This window comes from Cottoperca gobio, chromosome 12 (genome assembly GCF_900634415.1).
Source record: "Cottoperca gobio chromosome 12, fCotGob3.1, whole genome shotgun sequence".
NCBI classification, from domain to species: domain Eukaryota; kingdom Metazoa; phylum Chordata; class Actinopteri; order Perciformes; family Bovichtidae; genus Cottoperca; species Cottoperca gobio.
In genome coordinates, this window is record NC_041366.1 from 1406942 (window position 1) to 1429835 (window position 22894).

A 22894-nucleotide genomic window follows, 5' to 3' on the forward strand; every position below is an offset into this window, starting at 1 on the left:
TTTGTGGTGACGTGAAGTCATGTGACCGTGGTATAGTTTGTTTATTAGCTTTTTACTTCTTGCAATACCATTTACGATTAAAAAAACAAAAAGTGGTGTCAATATGTCCAGATTATCCTGCTGAACAAAACGTGTAAGTAAAGTCAATGTTTGTTTGCCACACATTTTATTCTCAGCTACCATTGGCTTTTTGTTGAGGGACAGTGTGATGATAACTTCCGGGATTAGACTCCAAGAATATGTAATTTTTCAAGGTTTATTCCACCCAAATACTACTTTCTGTTTTACGAACAGGACTTTCTGCTCTCTGAGTACAGGGCTCCTGTCTGCCCCCACAGTGAAAAAGAAGTCAGCAGGCCATCATACCCCTCATCATACCCCTTCTTATGGAGTAGCCTCCCAATGGACTACTCCTGCACGCTTTGTGCTACAGAAACCATTCAAATGTCAAAATGTTTAGCTCTTTAAGGACATGCATGCTATACATCTTTTACTGCATTTATACTTTTTTTAAATATTAGGGTTTTTTAAACAAATGTTTAGATTGATAGTCAATGAGGAACTCGGGGAACCGATGGTAACAGGTTAAATTCCCGTCTACTGCTGATACTACTACTACTACTACTACTACTACTACTACTACTACTACTACTACTACTACTACTACTACTACTACTACTACTACTACTACCATTCTGCTACTTATTACGACTTAGTGGTATTTTTTAATTATCACTGTTTCAAAGTAATATTTAATCTCCCTCTGTTTCTGATGGTTTGGACCTCTCTGTCAAAAGAAATCACACAGATAAAGGGCTTGGACATCATGGTTTTTGGTTGTGGAGATTTTGTGAAATCAGTTCTACTGCAACCTTTACTAAGTCAGTGGTGCATTGATTCAAACTCTGCCAGAATGTTCAGTAGAAGAGTGGTCACAGTGCTTGTCACATGTCCACACACATTATGAGAACTGCAGGGACAGGGGTTTGTGTCCCTGCTTCTGCAGTGCATTGCCTTTAGGCGTCAAGATTCTTCAAGCAATTCATTTAGCATTTCTGCAATGGTTTAAAATACTAATAGCAATAATAATAATAATAATAATAATAATAATAATAATAATAATAATAATAATAATAATAATAATAACAATGATAATAATAATAAGGATAATAATAAGAATAAGAATAATGATAATAATAATAATAACAATGATAATAATAATAATAATAATAATAATAATATAATGATAATGATAATGATAATGATAATAATAATAATAATAATAACAATGATAATAATAATAATAATAATAATAATAATAATAATAATAATAATAATAATAATAATAATAATAATAATAATAATAACAATGTAATACCGTATATACATAGTGAAACCGTGGAATTTTTCCTGAGACTGTTATCGTACCACGAATATCTCATACCGTCACAACCCTAGTGTAGATAATATTTTGCCATCATAAGAGTTGTGTTAATTAGCATATTTTCTAGTTTCTCTTTCTTAACCAATCCAAAAAACTACATCTGTATGTGATTTGAGTTCAACACATACATTATTTTGTACAAACCATTCCTCCATTTGTAAAAAATGAAAGGAATAGAAAATATGTGTAAAAGGGACAGGCATTACTTTCAAAACCGAAACTTAAGGAATTGGCAAGAAGTTAATATAAATATTAATTATTCATTTAAAATTCATTTCTCTAGCTTTGGGTAATGTAGGTTAATTTAAAAAAGGTCTGTACAGTGTAACGTCAACACGGACGTATTACGTCAGTCGTTGATATTTTGCAGATGTGTCGCTTGTGCTTGAACGCAACCTTTTGCCTTGTGGAATGACGTGTCAAGAAAGTGCCGGAAGCTTTCAGTCTGTCCAAAATGGCTTACCAGACACTACAACAGGAGTACTTACAGATTCCTGTTGTTACCAGGGCATATACAACCGCCTGTGTCCTCACAACTGCTGCAGTGGTAAGACAAATGATCATGTTCACTGTGTTGGCTAGGGCATAGCTTGGTGCCGCCTAACATAGCTTACGTAACGTCGTTGCTTTGCTGCTAGCTCGATGGTTTAGCTATAGCACCTGTGAGAAGGATACGTGTCCGAATCTGGTCATCCAGGATGTGAACTATCTTATTCTAGCCACATAAAAGCTAAAAGCGAAGGTAACTGTGACCAAAGCCTCGGCTTAATTATAACCAGTGATCCAAAATTGTTACGCTTAACTGCGTTTCCGTATCGTGGCAGTTTACGGAAGGCTCACAAGCGACAGTTTGTGTGTATTTTGCTACTAAATATGGAGTTATATCTATCTATATATCTATCCATCTATCTGTCTAGTACTCCGATCCTTTAAAAGAAAAAGTAGTAATTTCACAATACTCTATTACATTTATTATTATTATTATTATTATTATTATTATTATTATTATTATTATTGTTATTATTATACAATTTAATTATTATTTATTATCATTCAACATATTTCTTAAATAAATATATATAATTGTTATAAATTTAAAATTGGCAAAGTATCAAAAGGAAAATGACTGATTATGCAGAGTTGTCAGGTTTTGTATTATTCTATGTTATATTACTTTTTTTGTTGTATTATTGAATACGAGCCGTATTTGAACGTTTTAGCCAAGATGGCGTGAACTACATTATACTATTTGGTAACGTTAGTTGAATCTATTACAATGTATCATAAGCCGATCATATATGTTGGCGGAAAATCTGAACCTGCAGAGTAGTCATTCAAGCTGTCAAATAAATGTAATATAATTTAAATGTATTTCCATAGATTAGAAGCACCATTAATGACAGATAACAGATGTATGACTTGAAATCTTAAATGTATGTAACCACAGGTTAAAACCAGTCCTTACAATTATTAACAAAGTAAAATATCCCTAACAATTTAACACAATGTATCTGCTGGTAAAGTGATGATATTGTTTGTGTCAAAGTTTGTGTTTTCAAAAAGTATTTCACAAATTTATGTGATATGAGAACAGTGTAATATGTTATGAATAGTTTATTACTTGACTGCACTGCAGTGTTTTTGGACAGGAAAAGACATCAAACTATTCATAATATTACAATAACCTATAGATGGCTCGATACCTCTTTTTTATGTCCAGTACTGCAGCCTTGAGTATTAATACCGTCTGTTCCCCTCTCTTAAACAACTAGGTTGTTAATAATGCCTTTAACTTCCAAAAACCATCTAAAAAACCTAATTCTCAAACTGTGAAACAAATATTCTGCTCCCCTAAAAGGATGAAATGCAGAGCCCACAACATGACTTTATGTTATGCAATACAGCTGCTTCTTTTTATTTAAACTTTTACACACTATTATAAACTTTTAGCCGCATTTTGATTGGTCAGCATCATTTAAACATTCAAAATAAAATTTAAAGTGCAACTTTGTGCAAAAGTTTAAATCTGAATGTTTAGAATTACAAATAAATTATAATTCCATTGTAAAACACTGAATATAACTTAACACTCATTGTAGCCCATACCTCAATGGTAGATAAACAGATAGTTTTGGCAGGCCCCAATATCTGATTAGGCTTGGGCAACATGAAGAGATTATGGTTCAACACGATATTGGTTGACCATAATAATGCCTGTTATACATTTCTCACTATATTCAGTCACTCTCTTGCTCTTGTTCTCTTGCTTTCTGTATGTTTCCCACACATGTATCCGCACGAGAGAACAACGCCATCCGCGATCGGTTAACTAGTGGCGGCTGAAAGCCTCCGAGGAGCGGAGGGAGAGCTCCCGTGTCCAGTCCATGGATATTTACAATATCGCACAACCCTATTTCTGATCCAGGGATTTTGGCCAGTTAAGAACTGATACTGAGTATTGGATCGGCGCATCCTTATATATTTAATTTGACATTATATTTATATATCTCTTTATTTGGAATACCATTACAATTGTTATACCCTGACTATAGACCTAGGTTATTTCACAATGTAATCACCTTTCATGAAGCGATCTGCTTACATGTTAAAAAAGTAGATCCCACCACCCTCCATGTCTCCAGGTGGTGGTGGGTGATGTCTGTGTGTGCGGGCATATTGGTCTAATTGTGTTGTCGTTTAGGCTAATCTTCTTTAATAAGTGTAAACATTTAAAATGATTCAATGAATAATAATTGTAGAACTTTTTTCTTCCGTGTTTTCATAAAGTAAATTGCTTTTTCATCATCATTAATATTTCACAGCACAAAACTTTGTGGCTTTTGTGCGTATCGGCTTCTTTGTGTTACATTTTACACTCCGCTAAGAACAAGCATTAGTACATAAGTATTGATGAATGACTATGTGGAGTAACTGCCTTTATGTTTTTGTGGCGGTAAGTGGAATTGACCAGTGAAGTGATCAGAGCAGTTATTATTTCTGTCATTGTGAAAATGGAGAAAAGCTTCTTTAAATTCTTCGGTATACCTCGAAGAAGAGTTAATGACCTCAGCTAGTCCCTGGACTTGACTCTGAAAGTACGTCGACTAAATGTGCACTCAATGTCTCATTCTTTTACTGTACTGTATTCTGTTGTTGATTACTGTATAGCACTGCCAGAAGTTACACTTATTACACAGTAACACATAGAGAACACCTTAGAAAGTGTGCAGTGTAGTGTAGTGTAGTGTACAAAATAGTGTCAAATAAACCTGCTGAACTAGGTGCAGTGTCATTTGCAACAGGAGTTTTTAGTCTTATTCAAATTTATTTGGCACACCCTTTATGCTGGCTGGCGGAATCATTGGTTAAACATTTTCTAATTAAAACTCTGTCCTCATTTTCTCTTTAATCTTTTCTAAATTGTGGATGCAACCTATTTATATATAAACTTTGTATCTGCCGAGGGGATACCACATACTTTACATATAGTACAACAAGAGAAACTGGAGGTGGAGTATGGAGCCCCCAAGTGTTATTAAATAAGTAAATATGAATAGATTGTGTAAAATTAAACAATACTTTGTGAGATAATTAAAGAAAGTATTCAAACCCCACTCGTGTATATATAAATGCTTCATTCTTAAGTCTTTATAGGATTGAATTTTTAATGTATAATAGAAATCCTTTTTTAAAACATTTGATGTTGATTGCAACAATTTTATGCCACTTTTTATATCATGACGCCACATTTCATAATGTCTCTTTTTATTTCATAAAATTTCATGAAATTCATGCAAGCAGCCTCAACAACTGCTCGCAGGTTTAGCCAGTTAGCATCTGTTAGTCTCAGTCTTTTGTTGTACTCTCTATATGCATATGTGGGATCTTTAATGTTAGCAGAGACGCATCTACTCATGAGTTATAATGGAAAGATTTCAGTGTATTTTTGTCAAACCAAGTTATAACAACAGTGAGCTCATTAATAAGTCGCCACCGTGAAGAAACTGGCTTCTTTATCATCCCATGTAAATGCCTTATCTCAGCTAAGAACCAGCAAAACTCATTTAGACAAAGACACAGTTAGAGACAAGGGTTTAATATTTTGATGGTTTTTTTGTCGGATGTTTGTTAATGTTTGTCACAGCTGGATCATTGATTTTTAACATGTTTATTTTGTCTTCTCTCACAGCAACTAGAGATCATCACACCATTTCAGCTATACTTCAATCCGGATTTGATTCTAAGGAATTACCAGGTGAGCAATCTGACCCACTGGTTCATCCTCAGGTGGATTCAGGGCACATACAGTAACATTTCACATCCTTAATAACCTCAGTTACCTGTCTAAGGTAAGCAAAAAGAACTGTTAATGTTCAGCTGACATGAAATAGCATTTATTTTATTCACAACCACATAAGTCTCCATCTTAACTTACTTCCAAACATGTAACACCTGCATTCTGGCTGCCTGCCTGCCAGCTGCTGTCAATCAAACACAGACTGACACACCCCATCCAGCCAGCTGAAACCAAAAGGAGAAATTCTGATTTTTCTTCCATTTAAAAAAAAAATATATATATATATATATTCTAAATACATTAAAAAAAACAAGTTGATATTGTTTTTGGCTATAAAAGGGATTACTAAATGTGATTTCAGCTGAACATTAAGTCAAATCAGTGTTATATGATGTTACATTTAAACTATGAGAATCAATAAATAGTTGTTGAGTTACACTTAAATAAGACAACAGTTAAAGCTTGGGTAGGTAACAATGGAGAAGCCAGCAAGCGTAAGCTAGATTTGAAAAACTATACAACCTAATGTTGCTAACTCTTCTCCAATCAGCATTAGCTCCAAAAGTTGCTAAATCTAGTGAGAAAGTCGTTAAGTTGGCACCACTGTCTCTTCAGACCTCAGACTCTCCAAAATATCTTCATGAACGTGAACAACGAACATGACTGTTGTTAGTACTACAGCTGTCAAGCTAGCAGCTGGTGGAAAACTCAGGGGGAGAGAGACAGGTAGACAGGCCGGCCATGAGGACAGACAGACAGACAGACAGACAGATGGGTAGACAGACAGGCCATGAGGACAGACAGACGGGTAGACAGGCCGGCCATGAGGGGGACAGACAGACGGGTAGACAGACAGGCCAGCCATGAGGAGGACAGGTAGACAGACAGGTAGACAGACAGGCCATGAGGGGGACAGACAGACGGGTAGACAGACAGGCCGGCCATGAGGAGGACAGGTAGACAGACAGGTAGACAGACAGGCCATGAGGGGGACAGACAGACGGGTAGACAGACAGGCCATGAGGAGGACAGGTAGACAGACAGGTAGACAGACAGGCCATGAGGAGAACAGACAGACGGGTAGACAGACAGGCCATGAGGAAGACAGACAGGCCGGCCATGAGGAGGACAGACAGACAATGAGGAGGACAGACCGATAGACAGACAGACAGACAGACAGACAGACAGACAGACAGGCCGGTCGGCCGTCATTATTTCATTCAGACTTATTACAGTCCTGCGACAGACACCAGATTTCTTTCTCTTTTTTTGTCAGAGCATTTGATTTATTGATTGCTGTTGGGATATAAAGAGTATTTCAACAAATATAACAAAATATGTATCTAAAATACATTACCCACCCTAGCTTTTAAACAAAGCCTCTATCCATAATTTCAAGGAAATGACCTGGATGTGTTTATCGTACTCTGTTACATACAGATGAATGTTCTCTTTCTTTCTCTTTTTGTAGGTATGGCGACTAATAACCAACTTCCTGTTTTTTGGTCCAGTTGGCTTCAATTTCCTGTTCAATATGATTTTTCTGTATCCTTCTCAGTAGCACGTCTCACTTCATTTAGCATGTGAAGCGTGTTTGCATACTTTCTGTTTCACAGGGGCAGGCTGCATGTGGTGTCAGAGATGGGAGGATGGTGTCGATAAACACATAATAGAGATGCGTACTGTAAGATGCAATCATCTAGACTAATTACAAAAATCAGTATGACTTGGCAGTTCTTAAGTATTTAAGTGGTGTTGATGAAATCTGTAAAATGGTTCTGGTAGTATTTCTGTGTAGATTTCCTTAACCATTTGCTTTCAGGTACAGATACTGTCGTATGCTAGAGGAGGGCTCTTTCAGGGGACGCACGGCTGACTTTGTCTTCATGTTCCTCTTTGGTGGGATTCTGATGACTGTATCCTTTCCATTAATGTTTAATTAAGAAACATTTTCATGTGCAGATAATGAGGTCTATAATATTGTGTTTTTTTGTGATGCCGTTATTATGGGTCAGTAAGAATTTTACTCACTTCATCTTTTGATTCCTTCTTCAGCAACTTAGTATTGGTCCATAAACAAACTTGTACTGTTTTACAGAAAATATCAGGTTTTTCTGAAACTACCGATTTCCCAACAACGAGCTTGTGGGACGCATCGCACCTGCATATTTGCTACTTAATTAATAGTGAGTGATGCCAAAATCAAAAAAGTTTTTGGTTTTGTCATAGCATAAATGGACTAGGCTACAACTGCATTTCATTGTGCAACCCTGTGTTGCAGAATGGCAATAAATTATCCTTGTATGCCACTGCTGCGGGCCACTTAAAGAATGAATTTCATTTATTTCCCACTGACCATCACTTACCTCATACCATAGTGTTTCCTGTTAGTAAGACTCATTTTGATCCATGCAACTGCAGATGGTTGAAAGCTATAACAATTGAACTCATTCAATAACACCTTTTATGGCCAGTTAGATCAAATGTTTCACTAGAATCCAACTACAGCTCAAACAATCTTCGTCTCATCAATTTCTTTGATCCAGACTGAGTTAATGCTGTAATAAAGCAGTGGCTTGTATGCCCTTTGTTTGGCACCAGCATGGTTGAGTCCGCACAATAACCAGTTTGCCCAAAAATAATTTCTTTGCCATGTTCTTTAACAAAGTTTCAGATATTTGGCACTTTTGTGAGTCTGGTGTTCCTGGGCCAAGCCTTCACTATCATGCTGGTGTACGTGTGGAGTCGACGAAACCCAAATGTTCGCATGAATTTCTTTGGCCTGCTGAATTTCCAGGCACCTTTCCTTCCCTGGGTGCTGATGGGATTCTCACTTCTGTTGGGCAACTCCATCATTGTGGATCTTTTAGGTACCCGTCACTGTCATCTGCAGTCATTATTTAGTATTTTGGTGATAGGAGAGATTGCTAAGAGCCAAAAGAAACTGGTGGTGTACAGTGTGAATATTGCTGTGTTAATATGTTTTTAACATTTTCAAGGTATCGTTGTCGGTCACGTGTACTTCTTTCTGGAGGATGTTTTCCCCAACCAGCCAGGTGGTGGGAGATGGCTGAGGACCCCATCTATCATGTGAGTCTAGTTTGTTCTAACATTTGTGATGAATGAAACTGAAGAGTGAAAACCTAAACTTGTATGATTCAATGTATAATACACCCTAGAATTTAAAAGTGTAGGAATGTTTTTGTCAAAATGAAAAGGTTTAGTCCTCTGAGGAGCCTGAACCTGCTAAGAACATTTCATGTCCCTCATCGTCCTCCTCCTCTGTGTGTCTCTCACAGGAAGATGCTGTTTGACACACCAGAGGAAGATGCCAACTACAACCCCCTGCCTGAGGAGCGCCCAGGAGGGTTTGCCTGGGGAGAGGGACAGCGCCTTGGAGGTTAAATGTGCCACCTGATCGTCCCTGATTATCAGGTCACTCCCAAGGACATTCCCTCAGAGAGATGAAGGGGACAAACATGGTCTTCGTTTTTGACTTTGTTGTTTAGTTCTGGATGAAGAATGCCAAACAACCAGAGGTGGTTTTGAGATAACCGTCTGTTGTCTTTGTATATGGGCTTAAATCATCCCCAGAAACTCTTCTTGATGCAAGATCGTTGCTCTAAGACTATTTGAGAGAAAACAATCTTCGGATGGAACTCTGGATGGTGAGCTTTTGGGCTCGGATGATGTTTGTCTTCATCTCAAAAAAAAATATTGATATAATAGAACTGTCATATGAAAGTGAAAAAAAGACAGCAGTAAAATAGCTAAATGAATTTATTCAGATGGCGAGTGCATTTTCTTTCTCATTTAACTTTAAAAAAAAAATAAATGTGTGTGGAAAATGATGCTTTGGTTTCATCTCTTTGAAATGTTGCTTGAAACCAAAGACGTCTCAACAAATTAAATGAATTGATTCACAGAAATAACATTATGGTCAGTAGAAAGGATCTTGTAACTTAATTCTCTGTACACAGCAGGTCATTGTAATATACAGATATCAAGATTTGTAGTATGTCCTCAACTTCAACTTTTCATTCATTTAGGTTAAAGCTGTACTTTTTTAATACAAACAGCCTCAAATCAGATACATGTAGGTTTGTTATACACAAAAAAGGTGCGTCTTGTCTGTAATTTGTATGTGACAATACGTTTGGCTATTGTTAATAGATCTTGCACACATTTTTATTTTTTAGTGATCCGGTTTACTGGCCCAGCAGCATGTGGGATAAAGAATGTTTGACCTATGTTTGTTGCTCTTGAGGAGTGATAAAATAAATATGAGATGTGGTGACGCATATGTGAAATTGAGGGTAGGATTCAACCCTTTTGTTGAATTTTACTTGCACTGAGATGAGTAATGGAGTAATGGACTCTAATGAAGTCAGTCTTTTTTATTACAGCTGATAGTGTAAATATGTTATATTTAACACTTCTCAATAATCTTAAGAAAAATGCCTTACAAATAGAGTTGGAATACTGTTACAGATATAAATGACCATTATTAAGGGATGCCCTGGAAGCCAAGTTATCAACATAATGCACTGTATTTTTTTATAATTTTATGTAACATTCATTCATCTAATTCATATGTCTGTGCCTTGTGTTTTTTGATCCAACACGTTTTTATTGTAATATAGAACATTAGATTTACAAGAAGATTTGAGTAATCCTCAATGAGATGGAAATGCTCGGTAAACTTTACAAAGATGAGTTAAATCTGATCTGACTTTAGATCAGTAGGGGGCGGTGATGGACTTGGGAACTTGTTCCTCTACCTTGAAACGAAAGAGTAAGTCCAATGCAGCGTTCGGTAATTTCGGAAAAAAGAACATCACAAAAGATGTAAAAAAGCTACAACACGATGCGATCACATAGCATACTTTCTAAAGCGGGACGTGTTAGTAGAGTTAGTTGTATTTTTTTTCTTTATGCCATTTTCCATTTATTGGGCAGACGTGCTCCTAGCTGGGGTTTTTAAATACAGAAAGCTGAAGTGACTGTTATACTTTATATGAGGACACCCAATTTCCCATCTTCATCGTAGATCCCAAACACATCTGAAGAAGAGAAGGCTGCTTAATAGCTGGTTAGCGATAGCGTAAAGATGCAATTGGCTCTAAGTAAAACGTTCGGCCAGAAACCAGTTAAATTTCAATTAGAACAAGATGGGGACTTTTACATGGTTGGGTCAGAGGTATGTGACTGTCTATTCATTAACTTCCAATGCTTAGCTCCCTAATTTTAGCCTCATGTAGCGATTCTTCTGGCTAGTTAATGCTAGCATGCTAACCAGCCACATTGATGGCTTCATAAACAAAGAAATACCTAAAAACGAAGAACGGAATATAACCGGCTGAAGTAAAACCTGCAACCAATAAAACCAAACATTAATTTATGCTGTTCAAAATCAAATAAATAACAGCTATCAAATTAGCTTTTGCTGTCTTGCTATAGAGAAGGTGACGTTAGTTGTGCTAGACCAGTAAGTTACATCAACATGAGTAACATTAACGTGCAAAAGAGTAATTTACTGCGTCTGAAAGAATGTCACCCACTCAGTCTTTATCGATATCGATCATATTTGAACATACGACTTATCATGTTTAATTTGAAGAAAAGTAATGCTTTTCAGTAATGTCTACAGTAGTATACTATAGTTTAGTATACGAACTAGATGTGTTTTAAAAGACCAGAAAAGCAAAGCACCAGATTATGGGGATTTACAATATTCTTTAAAGTTGGGTGCATTAAAGAACATCTCCAATTTTCATTGATACACATGAAAGCAAGAAAGAGACCCTGGAACACAATTCCAAAGAAACAAAAAGCTTCTATGGCCCAATGAGTTTAGCTTTTCGACGATCACAGTAAACACTATAACAAACACAACATCAGAGAAGGCAGAAACACACCATTCCTACCATGGAGCTTGGTGATGCTTCTCTGCAGCAGTCCCTTGAAGGCTTTAAATCCTTAAGGAATACCTGTTGCAGTGAAGTCGGCAAGTGAACTTCAGCTTGGGAGAAGATGTTTCAATTCCAGGCAGTTTGTATGTCATGTAATATAGGCAGAATCGATGACTTTCTGACGTCACCCCTTTCAATTTGAAAGCATTTTTTAATACATACATGTTAATATATGAGAGAGTGTTAGAATGGGGTTTGATTAACCAGAATAACCATTCTGGTTAATCAAACCATGATAGGGGGGCCTCAAAGTTGACCCGCTTCAGAGTCCCAACCTACCTGAATATCAGATATCTTCTTAAAAAAATAATATGGTTCTCTGATCACTGGATTGTTAACAAATAAGGTTACGCACAATTTCCTTAATTTTGGTGCAAAAAACAAAATATCTATATATATATATACTATTTCTTCGTCCTTAAATCTTAATTTGCAAAAGAAACGTACACGTAAAAGCGCTGTTGGAGCTAAATCTGGGCCAGAAGTTTTCATCATTTGACAAAAAAAAAGTAAACTGAAAGATCAAGTTTTGATCTTGAACTTTGAAAAATCCAATAATTTATTCCAACTAAAAATAAGTATATGAAAAGTTTTTTCAGATTGAATATTATTTTTGATTCACTTGGCTCACTTTCATATATATTTTAATATTTGAGTTGTTTTCATTTGCAGATTTTATGTTTTCAGATTCAGATCTTATTTAGCTGATTTAGCAAATTGTCCTGGTGGAGCGACACATTGCAAGCACTAAGCAAATACTACGCTGCGTTCACAGTGCTCTATGGAAGTGGGAAATGTCAAATCCTAAAGTGTGGCTGTTGAACTGCACGATCTGTCACAGTTTATTGCTCTTATACGGCTGTTGGTACCGAGTATGGTATAAGACAGCATGCTTAACGGAAGTTTGTCACTGGCGTCAGTGTTTTTCTGCCAATCACAGGAGTATGTGTATAGAAAGTGTTGAATCATACTTCTCGAGGTACCTACGTTTCCTGAAGGCAACATGTTTGAGGAAGGTCCTCAAGCCTTCTTTGTTTTGCTGTCACTCACATTTCTACGCCCCTCTCAGCTGAAGCCCCCCACGCCAGGTCAGGGCCAAAAGTCTATATATGTATATATAATATATAATGTGTATATATATATATATATATATATATATATATATATATATATATATATATATATATATATATATATATATATATATATATATATATATATGAAAATGAAAATAAATAATAGAATTACAGAACTGAATCAAAATAATATTAAAGCTGAAGACCTTTACTACTATTTTTAGTTTGAATATAATATTGTATTTTTCAAAGTTTAAGATCAAAACTTTTTTATTATTATGCTTCTGCGCCGGCTAAAGTCGTGGCCGGAGGCATTATGTTTTTGGGTGGTGTGTATATGTGCCCGTCCCACTCTCATGAATGTGATATCTCAGGAACAACAGGAGGGAATTTCATTACATCTACCACAAACGTCCACTTGGACTCAAGGATGAACTGATTATAATTTGGTGGTCGAGGTCACTGTGACCTAACAAAATAAGTTTTTGGCCGTAACTCTAGGATTTATACGCTATTTACAACATTTCACACACATTCTAATAGGATAAGATGATGAATTATTATTATTTTATATCCCAAAGGTCAGCTTCACTGTGACACCAAATCAACCACAAGTTGATCAGGATATCTTGTGAAAGTCCCTTTGGTTTCTACCTGATGCTGCTTCAGATTGCTGAGATTTTCCCTTTTGAGCTAGTTTTGCTTATTTCAGGACCAAATTCAGACTCCAAATGAATTGTACCTCTTTGCTAAGGATGTCCCTGCTGTTGATGTGGAATACATAATTATAATTATTCACAATGTCCTTCACAATGGCTTACTGAGAGCAAATTTCTCAAGCTGCAAAAATGAAAAAAAACACTTATACTAATACTAAACTCCTTTAATTTGCACATTTATTATTTTGGATCAAAAGTATTGAAATTGTGGATAACACTGTTCATAATGTTTCTGATAGTCGGAGAACCGTGCTGTTATGTTAATTATCTGTGTCTTTAGGAGGGTTTGTTTATTTTATGTGTTTGTTTGTTTTTGTATTTTTCTTTTCATTTGTGGTTCACTAAACGATCTGCCTTCTGCTCTGCAGGTTGGAAACTATCTGCGTATGTTCAGAGGCTCTCTGTATAAAAGATATCCCTCTTTATGGAGGAGGCTGGCCTCAGTGGAGGAGAGGAAGAAAATCGTAGCATCATCTCATGGTTCGTGGTGTGTCTTTGTGTGTTTTACACTGCACATTGATAAAGTCATTGTGGACCACTTCTCGTCTGAAAGGTGTAGATAAGGTTCATATGCAATGATATGTAATATTGTAGATGAAAAACAATCATATTTGTATTAAGTGAGTTGTCAGGTGAAACTTCATATCTTTTGATTTTCTTAAATTGTTGTTATTTTGTGACATAAATAGCCAGTGTGTGACTGAACTTATACATGAAGCTACCATGGTTAACCCAACTAACATCATTTACAGTAGACAATGATTAACGAGTGCATCAGTTACAACTGCTTAGCACTTTTAGCCATAATGCATTTAACATTTAGGTTACCACTTGAAATTTGAGCAAAAGTTAACATGCGTCTGTGTTTTCTTGCCCATTGTCCATCTGTAGCCACTAGTGTTACTCTGCTGAAGGCATCAGAATGTGAAGAGATCTTCGAGGGGAATGATGAGAAGTACAAGGCGGTGTCCATCAGCACAGAGCCCCCAGCTTACCTCAGGTAATCTCTATGAGACGATGGCTGATGTAGCGTTTGTCGAGTTTTATTTACATACTTTCTTTTCCTGCCTCAAAAACGTATATGTCATCCAAACCTGTACTTTGGACTCAGACAATCAAGGGGCAGATGTTGGCCCCAAATACTTTTTACAGCACTTTTTTGTGTGCGTACTTCAACGATATGGTCATCTGCCATATCGCACAATAAAATGATATTTGAATATATTGGATATGAGCGATACATCGCCCACCCCTATCGTGTACCTTGTCAACATTGTGTTTTTTGTCCGTTCTATAAGGGAGCAGAAAGCAAAGAGAAGCAGTCAGTGGGTCCCCACTCTGCCCAACAGCTCTCACCATCTAGATGCTGTGCCTTGCTCCACCACCATCAACCGCAACCGAATGGGCCGAGACAAAAAGAGGACCTTCCCCCTGTGGTGAGAGAGCTGTGCAGCAAAAAGTGTATCAGTGTGAAACAATCTGTATCTTTATGGTGACTATTTCTGTTTACATGTGTTGCTTTGAGCTGCTGTTGTATCCAGCTTCAGTTGTCACCCCATATACAGAGTTTGAGGAGTAAAAATATTGCAATGTGACACAACAGCAGCAATCTGGGGCTTAGCCCTGAAACCTTTTGAATTATTATTATTATTATTATTATTATTATTATTATTATTATTATTGTTATTATTATTATTATTATTATTATTACTTTAAAAACACTGTATTACTGTATTTTCAATCCCAGCTGTAATCTGACTGAATTGCCATTTTATTGCACTTCCATGAAATACTTCATGGAACACTATATTAATAAGAAGCATCATTTAAAAAAGCCACCATGACACACATTACAAAGTAAGAAAGAATGTAAACTGCCAGATTCTATGTCAAATTTAACAACATTCCACTTGTATTCAAATATTCCAGCCACTGTGTTTTCAGTGAGAGCTAAGACATGAATGTGTTGAGCTGCCACTGAATGAACAAACTGCTAATGATTGAGGATTTGGTCAGAGCAGCTCAGTATCATACAGTGACCAGTAGGACTAGTGACTTGTCAGTTTACACATTATCTCAAGTGAAAGGTTTTAAGTAAAATAAGCTTTAAACTAATCTTCATATTTAGATTTTGTTCAAGGAAGTCATTCAGCTGATTCACTGATTCACTTCCATGTGTGGCCAGTATAAACAGAGGAACAGTCCCAGCCACTAACTCTGTGAATGCACAGCTGGGCATTTGAGTGTTGTATTAAGACGGACATGAAAAATGTGACTCTATCTTTTAAGCATTATTGATGTTGATGTGTGACTGGTCAGGTCATTTTGATGTTAATCTAGAATATCTTGGATAAACAATAATAATCCAACACTGAGATTTGTTGTGTCTCGTGTGTGTGGCTCAGTTTTGATGACCACGACCCTGCAGTGATCCATGAGAACGCAGCCCAGGTGGAGGCGCTGGTTCCCATTCGTCTAGACATGGAGATAGACGGACAGAAACTGCGAGACGCCTTCACCTGGAACATGAATGGTAAATATGTCAACTATTTTACCAACATCCCAAACATACAGTATCAAGTCTAATTTTTCCCGATATTAAAGTTATACGAATTATTAGTTATTACATTTTTGAATTTTGTCTAACGACACCAATCCGCTCCTTTTCAGAGAAACTGATGACACCGGAGATGTTTGCAGAGATTCTATGTGATGACCTGGACCTGAATCCTCTGGCCTTTGTCCCCGCTATTGCCTCAGCCATTCGCCAGCAGATTGAGTCCTACCCCATAGACAGCATCCTGGAAGAGCAGGCAGACCAGAGAGTCATCATTAAGGTGGGTGCTGAACCCAAGAACTGAAAGTCCTCGGGGGATATCGGGCTTTACAGGAATATACTAGAACCGTGTTTGTTTTGTTTTTGTAATTCTCCTTTTATTGACTTTTAAGGACCTAATGAATATAAACACTCCATCTCACCAAGATGGAAAGCTTTTTCATTTCCACTGTTCCACTAAATATCTCCTCCCACTCATCTTCTGTGATTATCAGATTAACCTCCGTTTCCCACTTTGTTTTAACGTTGAATGAATTCCCTTTTTTAAGTTGCTGAAGGCCTTTATTCTGCCACAGTTTCTGTTGCCAGTATGATCTAAAAGGGTCTGGAGTTTATCCTGCAGACTCCTTGTTTTAGTTTCGTTTGTGAGAGCGCTGAGAGCCCAATGGAGGGCCAATCTTTGAATCTTAGGTCAGCCTTACAAGGTGTAAATCCTAAATCACGTGCCAACCATTAAAAGAATTTCAGCTGCCTTTCTCAAATTGAACTTTTTAAGTGTTTCATTGCAGATCTGTAGTGAGCTAATAATCCATGGAGTTTGCTCCATTCTTTTCCAATAAGCTTTATAGTTTGCTGTACACCAACCTATTAAAAGCCTTAGTTGGACTATCTTATAATAGATGTTCAGAACTGGAGAACCCTTTTATTCTTTGGTCGCTGTACAGTTTATCTACGGCTTCTATAGATATTGATATCTATAGGTATAGACCCTTGAACAACAATGGTATTGAAGTAGTATTTCACTGAGTCCTCGTCCCGATCCGGTTGGTATTTTTCATGAAGATACAGTATGAGTAGGAAATTAAGAGCATGTGAGTCGTTTTGGACATTTAATGTATAACCCAAGAAAGAAGCGTAGTCCCCCCTCCCATTGACAAAAACTTAAGCACCTGATTGGTGGACTTTCTGTCTACATGTCCACAGACTTCCAACACAGGGAAAATACACTATATGGACAAAAATATTGGGCCACCTACAGGAGCTTTATGACATCCCAATCCAAATCATAGGCATTAATATGAAGTTGGTACCCTTTGCAGTTATAACAGCTTCACTCTTCTGGGAGGCTTTCTACAACATGTTGGAGCGTGTCCCGTTCATCCAGAAGAGCATCAGTGAGGTCAGACACTGATGTTGCACTCGCCGACCCGCTCTGTAACTTTACCTGGTCTGCCACTTCGTTTCCTAAACGTTTCCACTTTGCAATAATACCACTTACTGTTGATCGTGGAATATCTAGGAGAGAAGAGCTTTCACCAACTGACTTGGTGCATCCTATTACAGAACCACGTTGGAATTCAGTGAGCTCTTTAGAACGAGTCATTCTTTCACATGTCTGTGAAGGCTGCACGGTGGTGCTTGATGTTATACACCTGTGGCAATGGGACTGAATGAAACACCTGAATTCAATGATTAAGAGCAGTGGCCCAATACTTTTGTCCATATAGTGTATCTGTATGTGTGGATGGAATATAAGAACCATGTCCATGGTCATTTATGAGCCTTAGTAATATAAAAAAATATATTAAGAAAAAGGTGAATATTTATGAATTATGTCACTCCTTTTATCCTTTGTCAATCAAACTATTTGTCACATCATACATCATATATCATACAAGGAAATGTAATCCTGCAGTTACTGTAATGTTATGTAATGTATACATAATGATGCTCCAGCCTTGTGCTTGCAGCGGCTGGTGTACATATCCTTTAGCTCGGTATGTTCAGCTGAAGGAACAGCTCTTTGCAGGCCTTGCTGTTCAGAGCAGTTTCCGTAGCAGGCAGTGATGTTCCCCGTCAGGACACTCTTGATGGTGCCAGAGTAGAAACTCCTCAGTATTTGAGGGGATTGCCGGAAGGTGAAAGCGTCTCTGCCTTCCTCCCCACTCGGTGATGTGGACATCTGCGTCTCTTCCAGTGATGGTAGAACGCCGTGTCCTCTGTAATGTTAAAGACTGAGGGATCAGAGACACATACTGCCCATGTAGGATTTAGTCTGTAAAAAAACATTGTGTACAAAAACTATTTTCTGTATTCCTCAGCTGAACATCCACGTGGGGAACATTTCTCTGGTGGACCAATTTGAGTGGGACATGTCGGAGAGGGAGAACTCGCCAGAGTCGTTTGCACTGAAGCTGTGCTCTGAGCTGGGTCTGGGGGGAGAGTTCGTCACCACTATCGCCTACAGCATTCGTGGTCAGCTTAGCTGGCACCAGAGGACCTATGCCTTCAGGTATCTCACCCACTCACTTCAACAGGGCTGTTAGAGTAAAGAGAGACACTGGACACAGAATATATTAAAGAGGTTTGACTTCAATACTACAAACGGTTACTGACTTTGGAGGGCTTACTTCTCATCCCCAACTTTCTATATGTTGTGAGCTGGTGATCTATAGTGTAATATGTTGGGCTGATTCATTACTGCCATGCTTGTCATTTGCTCACAGTGAGAACCCACTCCCGACAGTAGAGATTGCCATCCGCAACACAGGTGATGCAGACCAGTGGTGCCCCCTGCTGGAGACCCTCACAGATGCCGAAATGGAGAAGAAGATCCGAGACCAAGACAGGAACACAAGGTGAGACAGATACAGATGGCTCATGATGCTACCTGAGGTCTGTTGACCGCCGTATGTCGCTGGCTTCTTGATGAAGATGATCTTTAGTAAAAAGGTCTAGTACAAGAACATTTTGAAGTTTAGACATTTTATTAGGAGAAACCCCTTGAGTTGAACCATCTTGTTTTCATCGGGTCCTTTAAAGGTATAATATACAACAATGGACTAAAAAGAATGTATATACTCATAATAAAATGATCTCTCAATCATATTATGAGTAGACGTGTGTGAGGGTGTCTGTCCCTCTATTTTCTCTTTTCTTTTTCTTTTGCTGTGTCGTTGTTCGTTCTGCACAGATCAACTGACAGATGATCTGAACTCACACTGAGCTTAACATGAAACCCCAGCCGGTCATGTCCAGTAACATGTGACAAGTCATGTGAGAATTAAATTGGACTGTAAGAACTGCAGACAGCCAACCAAAATGTCTGAAATGCCAAAAATTAATTGTTGGTAATCAAGTATTGTGATTTTTCATTCACCACACACACACTTAACTCAACAACACAAAGATGTGTGTTTATGTATTTAGTCCAAATCGTTCCTCCATATAATATTAGTCTTGTCTAATTAGAGAATTATAACCCATATGCTCAGATCATTCCTACCTACCAGTTTGGAGAATTCTTCAAATAATGTGAGTAAAATGTGTTTTTCCAGGCGTATGAGACGACTGGCCAACACCGCTCCTTCCTGGTAGAAAGAGTCATGAAGCTGCATCAGATGACGTGTTCCCCGGAGACTACTGTTACTCTGAAGTGAACACACACACACACACACACACACACACACATCATGCATTGATGAAGCCTCTGGATGTTCCTGTAAGCATGACTGCACTCACAGTTCGGGGGTCCGTCTCACTGACAACACACACATTCAGGCATTCCTCTGCACGCACTGTCTGCCGTCATCATGTTTCACCTTGCCTTTAGCACGTCGGTCACAGCAACACTTTAAACCAAAACATCACTGTTCGCTTGTGTTTGTCTGATGTCTGCTACATAAGTTACTGTTACACACACCACACCATGCAACATTCACACTACACACGTCAGGTGGAAACAATTGGCATTACAGTAAAATTACTGAGTTTAATGTGAATGAATACAATATGGACAGCATTTGTTTAACATCATCGGGGCAACTCTTCCAACAGTCCTTTGAAGATCTTCAGAGCTTTATCACATCTGTAACAGAAGTCTGCCCTTTCTCTGTCTACAAGAGAAAGAGTTCCAGTTGCCATGACTGAATGATCTACGATTCTAACTCAGATCCTGTCTTTATCAACTTCTAGCACTGCACTGTCGGTGTTTTTCACAGCTAACATTGTGAACATGTTGGCAAGGAAAAGCACAGGGGAAATTAATCACATTAACGATGGCTCTGTGTCCCCGCGCTGACTTACAGAGCTGGATGGAATGAAGTCGTTAGTAATAATAATGACACTGGGATCTTCCAGCTATGTCAAAGTCAAACGCCCCATTTACACTTCTCATTTCAAATGTCTTTTACTGAAGACACTTTAATTTACACTCAGGCACATGTATGCATCTCTGGTGGCCAGATCACACATCTGATTGCATCCGTCTTTGTTTTCCCGGCTACATGTAAATCAGGGTCTGCACTCCTCCAGGCCAGAAGTAGTTGGTAGTGCACCTGCATCTCCAGAAGAAGACTACAATTCTGCCGTTTGGTTACAGCAGTTTAGCTAGTTTTAACTAACAACTATCCATAAGCTAAAACAAACGTACAAATGAATTTTATTTATAAACGACGAGCGAGACGTTTTAACCGTCTTCAAGGCTCTAACTCACGCCCCCCCTCACCCATACAGATAAATGCTGTGTCACCCACAGATCATTCAGTGGTTGAACTCTACAGCATCTTGGTGCACCTTGTTTCTCATTCATTGAGAGAACAACTGCACAAGGACAGAGCAGACAGACCGTGGATATATGAAGGACATAGCCACAGATGCTTACTCACATAGTTCCACGATGGGAGGAGTAAAGATTATAGTAAGAGAGTCTTGGAGGGATGGATATATTTACACATTTTCAACATCTGGCTGGAATCTGCTCAAACGTCCTCCGGAGGAGCGTGAACAATCCTATCTGGGTAGATGGAGCAGCTGTCCGATCCACTGGTATGAAGTGAGTGAGTGTAAACAGGCTCACAGTGTCGGTACATTGAGATGTTCCACATGACCAGCGGTTTGAGGCAGCGTGTCCTGTAGAGCTGAAAAGATTAGTCGGTTAATCAACTGAAAAGTGAGCATGAACTATTTTGATAATTGATCATTCGAAAATAGTAAAAAGGTGTTAAACATTAACTTCTGATTCTAAAATAAGGATTTGCTGTTCTTTGTCAAATATCACTGTAAACTGAATAAGTTTGAGTTTCCGTCTGTTGTCAGACAGAAGTGTGAGGATGTGACCCGGGGCTTTGAGAAGTTGTGATGGCCTTTTTGTTATTTTATTTTTTACAATTGAAACTGACCTGCGCACATCAAACCTCTGTTGATGGGTACCCCAGGAATACTACATAATGCCTCTATGTGTATGGTTTGAACATGGGAGAAAATATCATTGTGATCGTGTGAATTGGTAAGAAAAATTTAAGTCAGTAAATCCTCCATCTCTGGGCTTTAATAAATGTCAGTGAGCCACATCCAAGTGTTTTGACTACTTTGGTACAGAGGCTGATGTTAGTGTTTTTATCTGACAGAAATAACGTGTATAATCTAACTACAACACTCCCTGCTAATGTTACTTTTGTGTCCTGCTCAGCTGTCGAGTGTTTGCAGCCAATCGGAGAGTTGGTTTGATTTTCGCATGAAGACTTTGCGTCCCGATCTTACTCACCGACTCTGATCGGTTATGTGCACCAGTGTTCATTTGCATGCTAACACATAGCTAGTTCATAGTGTAACCCTGTGCATGAGGGACTAGTTGTTCCCATTGTTACGTCTGTGTGCACTGTGCCTCACATTGCATCAGTGTCAGCAGACTGGTCCTTTTTACTGGTAAATGTGTTTTGGGTAGTAGAGAGGGAAACAACAACCAATGGTGTCTTTTTAAAGTGATGATTTGAACATATTCCAGAGAATGATGTTAACATATGTACTGTCGCTTCTTGTTCTCTTCTTTTGTAAAATTGCTTTACCTTTATAGTTCTTTTTTTATATGAAAAATAACAATAAAGAAAACTTGTTGGACATATTTTTGCTTTGTTTAGTTGTGTATGTTTTACATTTTGATATTGTGTTAATTGCTCTCAACTATGATGTGAATAACTTTGCGTAAGTGATGCAGAGGCAGGAGTCTATGGATCACTCACCCTGCACAACATGAATGAAGATGTTCAGGTACATCTCAATAAAGTAGAATATCGTGGAAAAGTTCATTTATTTCATTAATTCAAAAAGTGAAACTCATATATTATATGGATTCATTACACACAAAGTGAAATATTTCAAGTTTTTATTTGTTTTAATCTTGATGATTACGGCTTACAGCTAATGAAAAATCAGTATCTCAGAAAATTTGAATATTGTGAAAATATCACATTCTAATCAGCTAATGAACTCAAAACACCTGCAAAGGTTTCCTGGTCTCTCAATCTGGTTCAGTAAGCTTCACAATCATGTGGAAGACTGCTGACTTGACAGTTGTCCAGAAGACAGTCATTGACACTCTCCAGGAGGGAAAACCTCAAAAGGTCATTGCTAAAGAAGAGTGCTGTATCCAAACGTATCCATAGAAAGTTGAATGGAAGGAAAAAGTGTGGTCGGAAAAGGTGCACAAGCAACAGGGATAACCGCAGCCTTGAGAGGATCGTCAAGAAGAGGCCATTCAAACATTTGGGGGAGGACTGAGGCTGGAGTCAGTGAAGAGCCACCACGCACAGACGTATCCAGGACATGGGCT

The 22894-nt window shown here is 37.9% G+C and overlaps 2 protein-coding genes across 3 annotated transcripts; both read left to right on the top strand.

Moving 5' to 3' along the window:
- The first annotated feature begins 1833 nt into the window (after positions 1-1833).
- Positions 1834-10038, top strand: derl2 (derlin 2). Its single transcript, XM_029445306.1, has 7 exons — positions 1834-1991; positions 5634-5699; positions 7213-7286; positions 7564-7657; positions 8416-8611; positions 8741-8831; positions 9041-10038. Exons 1-7 carry the CDS (start codon positions 1899-1901, stop codon positions 9144-9146), a joined length of 720 nt encoding a protein of 239 aa, XP_029301166.1. The 5' UTR covers positions 1834-1898; the 3' UTR covers positions 9147-10038.
- A 472-nt stretch (positions 10039-10510) lies between these two features.
- On the top strand, positions 10511-22186 carry LOC115016891 (SWI/SNF-related matrix-associated actin-dependent regulator of chromatin subfamily B member 1-like). 2 transcript variants are annotated; one of them, XM_029444974.1, is made up of 9 exons: positions 10511-10536; positions 13877-13988; positions 14400-14508; positions 14807-14944; positions 15914-16041; positions 16179-16345; positions 18387-18577; positions 18792-18923; positions 19623-22186. In XM_029444974.1, exons 2-9 carry the CDS (start codon positions 13895-13897, stop codon positions 19660-19662), a joined length of 999 nt encoding a protein of 332 aa, XP_029300834.1. In that variant the 5' UTR covers positions 10511-10536; positions 13877-13894; the 3' UTR covers positions 19663-22186. The 2 variants fall into 2 exon arrangements, with proteins under 2 accessions (XP_029300834.1, XP_029300832.1); XM_029444972.1 differs by lacking the exon at positions 10511-10536 and adding an exon at positions 10684-10941.
- The last annotated feature ends 708 nt before the right edge of the window (positions 22187-22894 follow it).

Bases quoted from the DNA above. Each gene is read 5' to 3' on its own strand.
- derl2 (XM_029445306.1), top strand. From the start codon at position 1,899: ATGGCTTACCAGACACTACAACAGGAGTACTTACAGATTCCTGTTGTT. The intron at 7,658-8,415 runs GTATCCTTTCCA...ACAAAGTTTCAG, and splicing joins TTGGTGGGATTCTGATGACT to ATATTTGGCACTTTTGTGAG. The intron at 8,612-8,740 runs GTACCCGTCACT...AACATTTTCAAG, and splicing joins CATCATTGTGGATCTTTTAG to GTATCGTTGTCGGTCACGTG.
- LOC115016891 (XM_029444972.1), top strand. From the start codon at position 10,852: ATGCAATTGGCTCTAAGTAAAACGTTCGGCCAGAAACCAGTTAAATTT. The intron at 14,509-14,806 runs GTAATCTCTATG...CCGTTCTATAAG, and splicing joins GAGCCCCCAGCTTACCTCAG to GGAGCAGAAAGCAAAGAGAA. The intron at 16,346-18,386 runs GTGGGTGCTGAA...TGTATTCCTCAG, and splicing joins ACCAGAGAGTCATCATTAAG to CTGAACATCCACGTGGGGAA.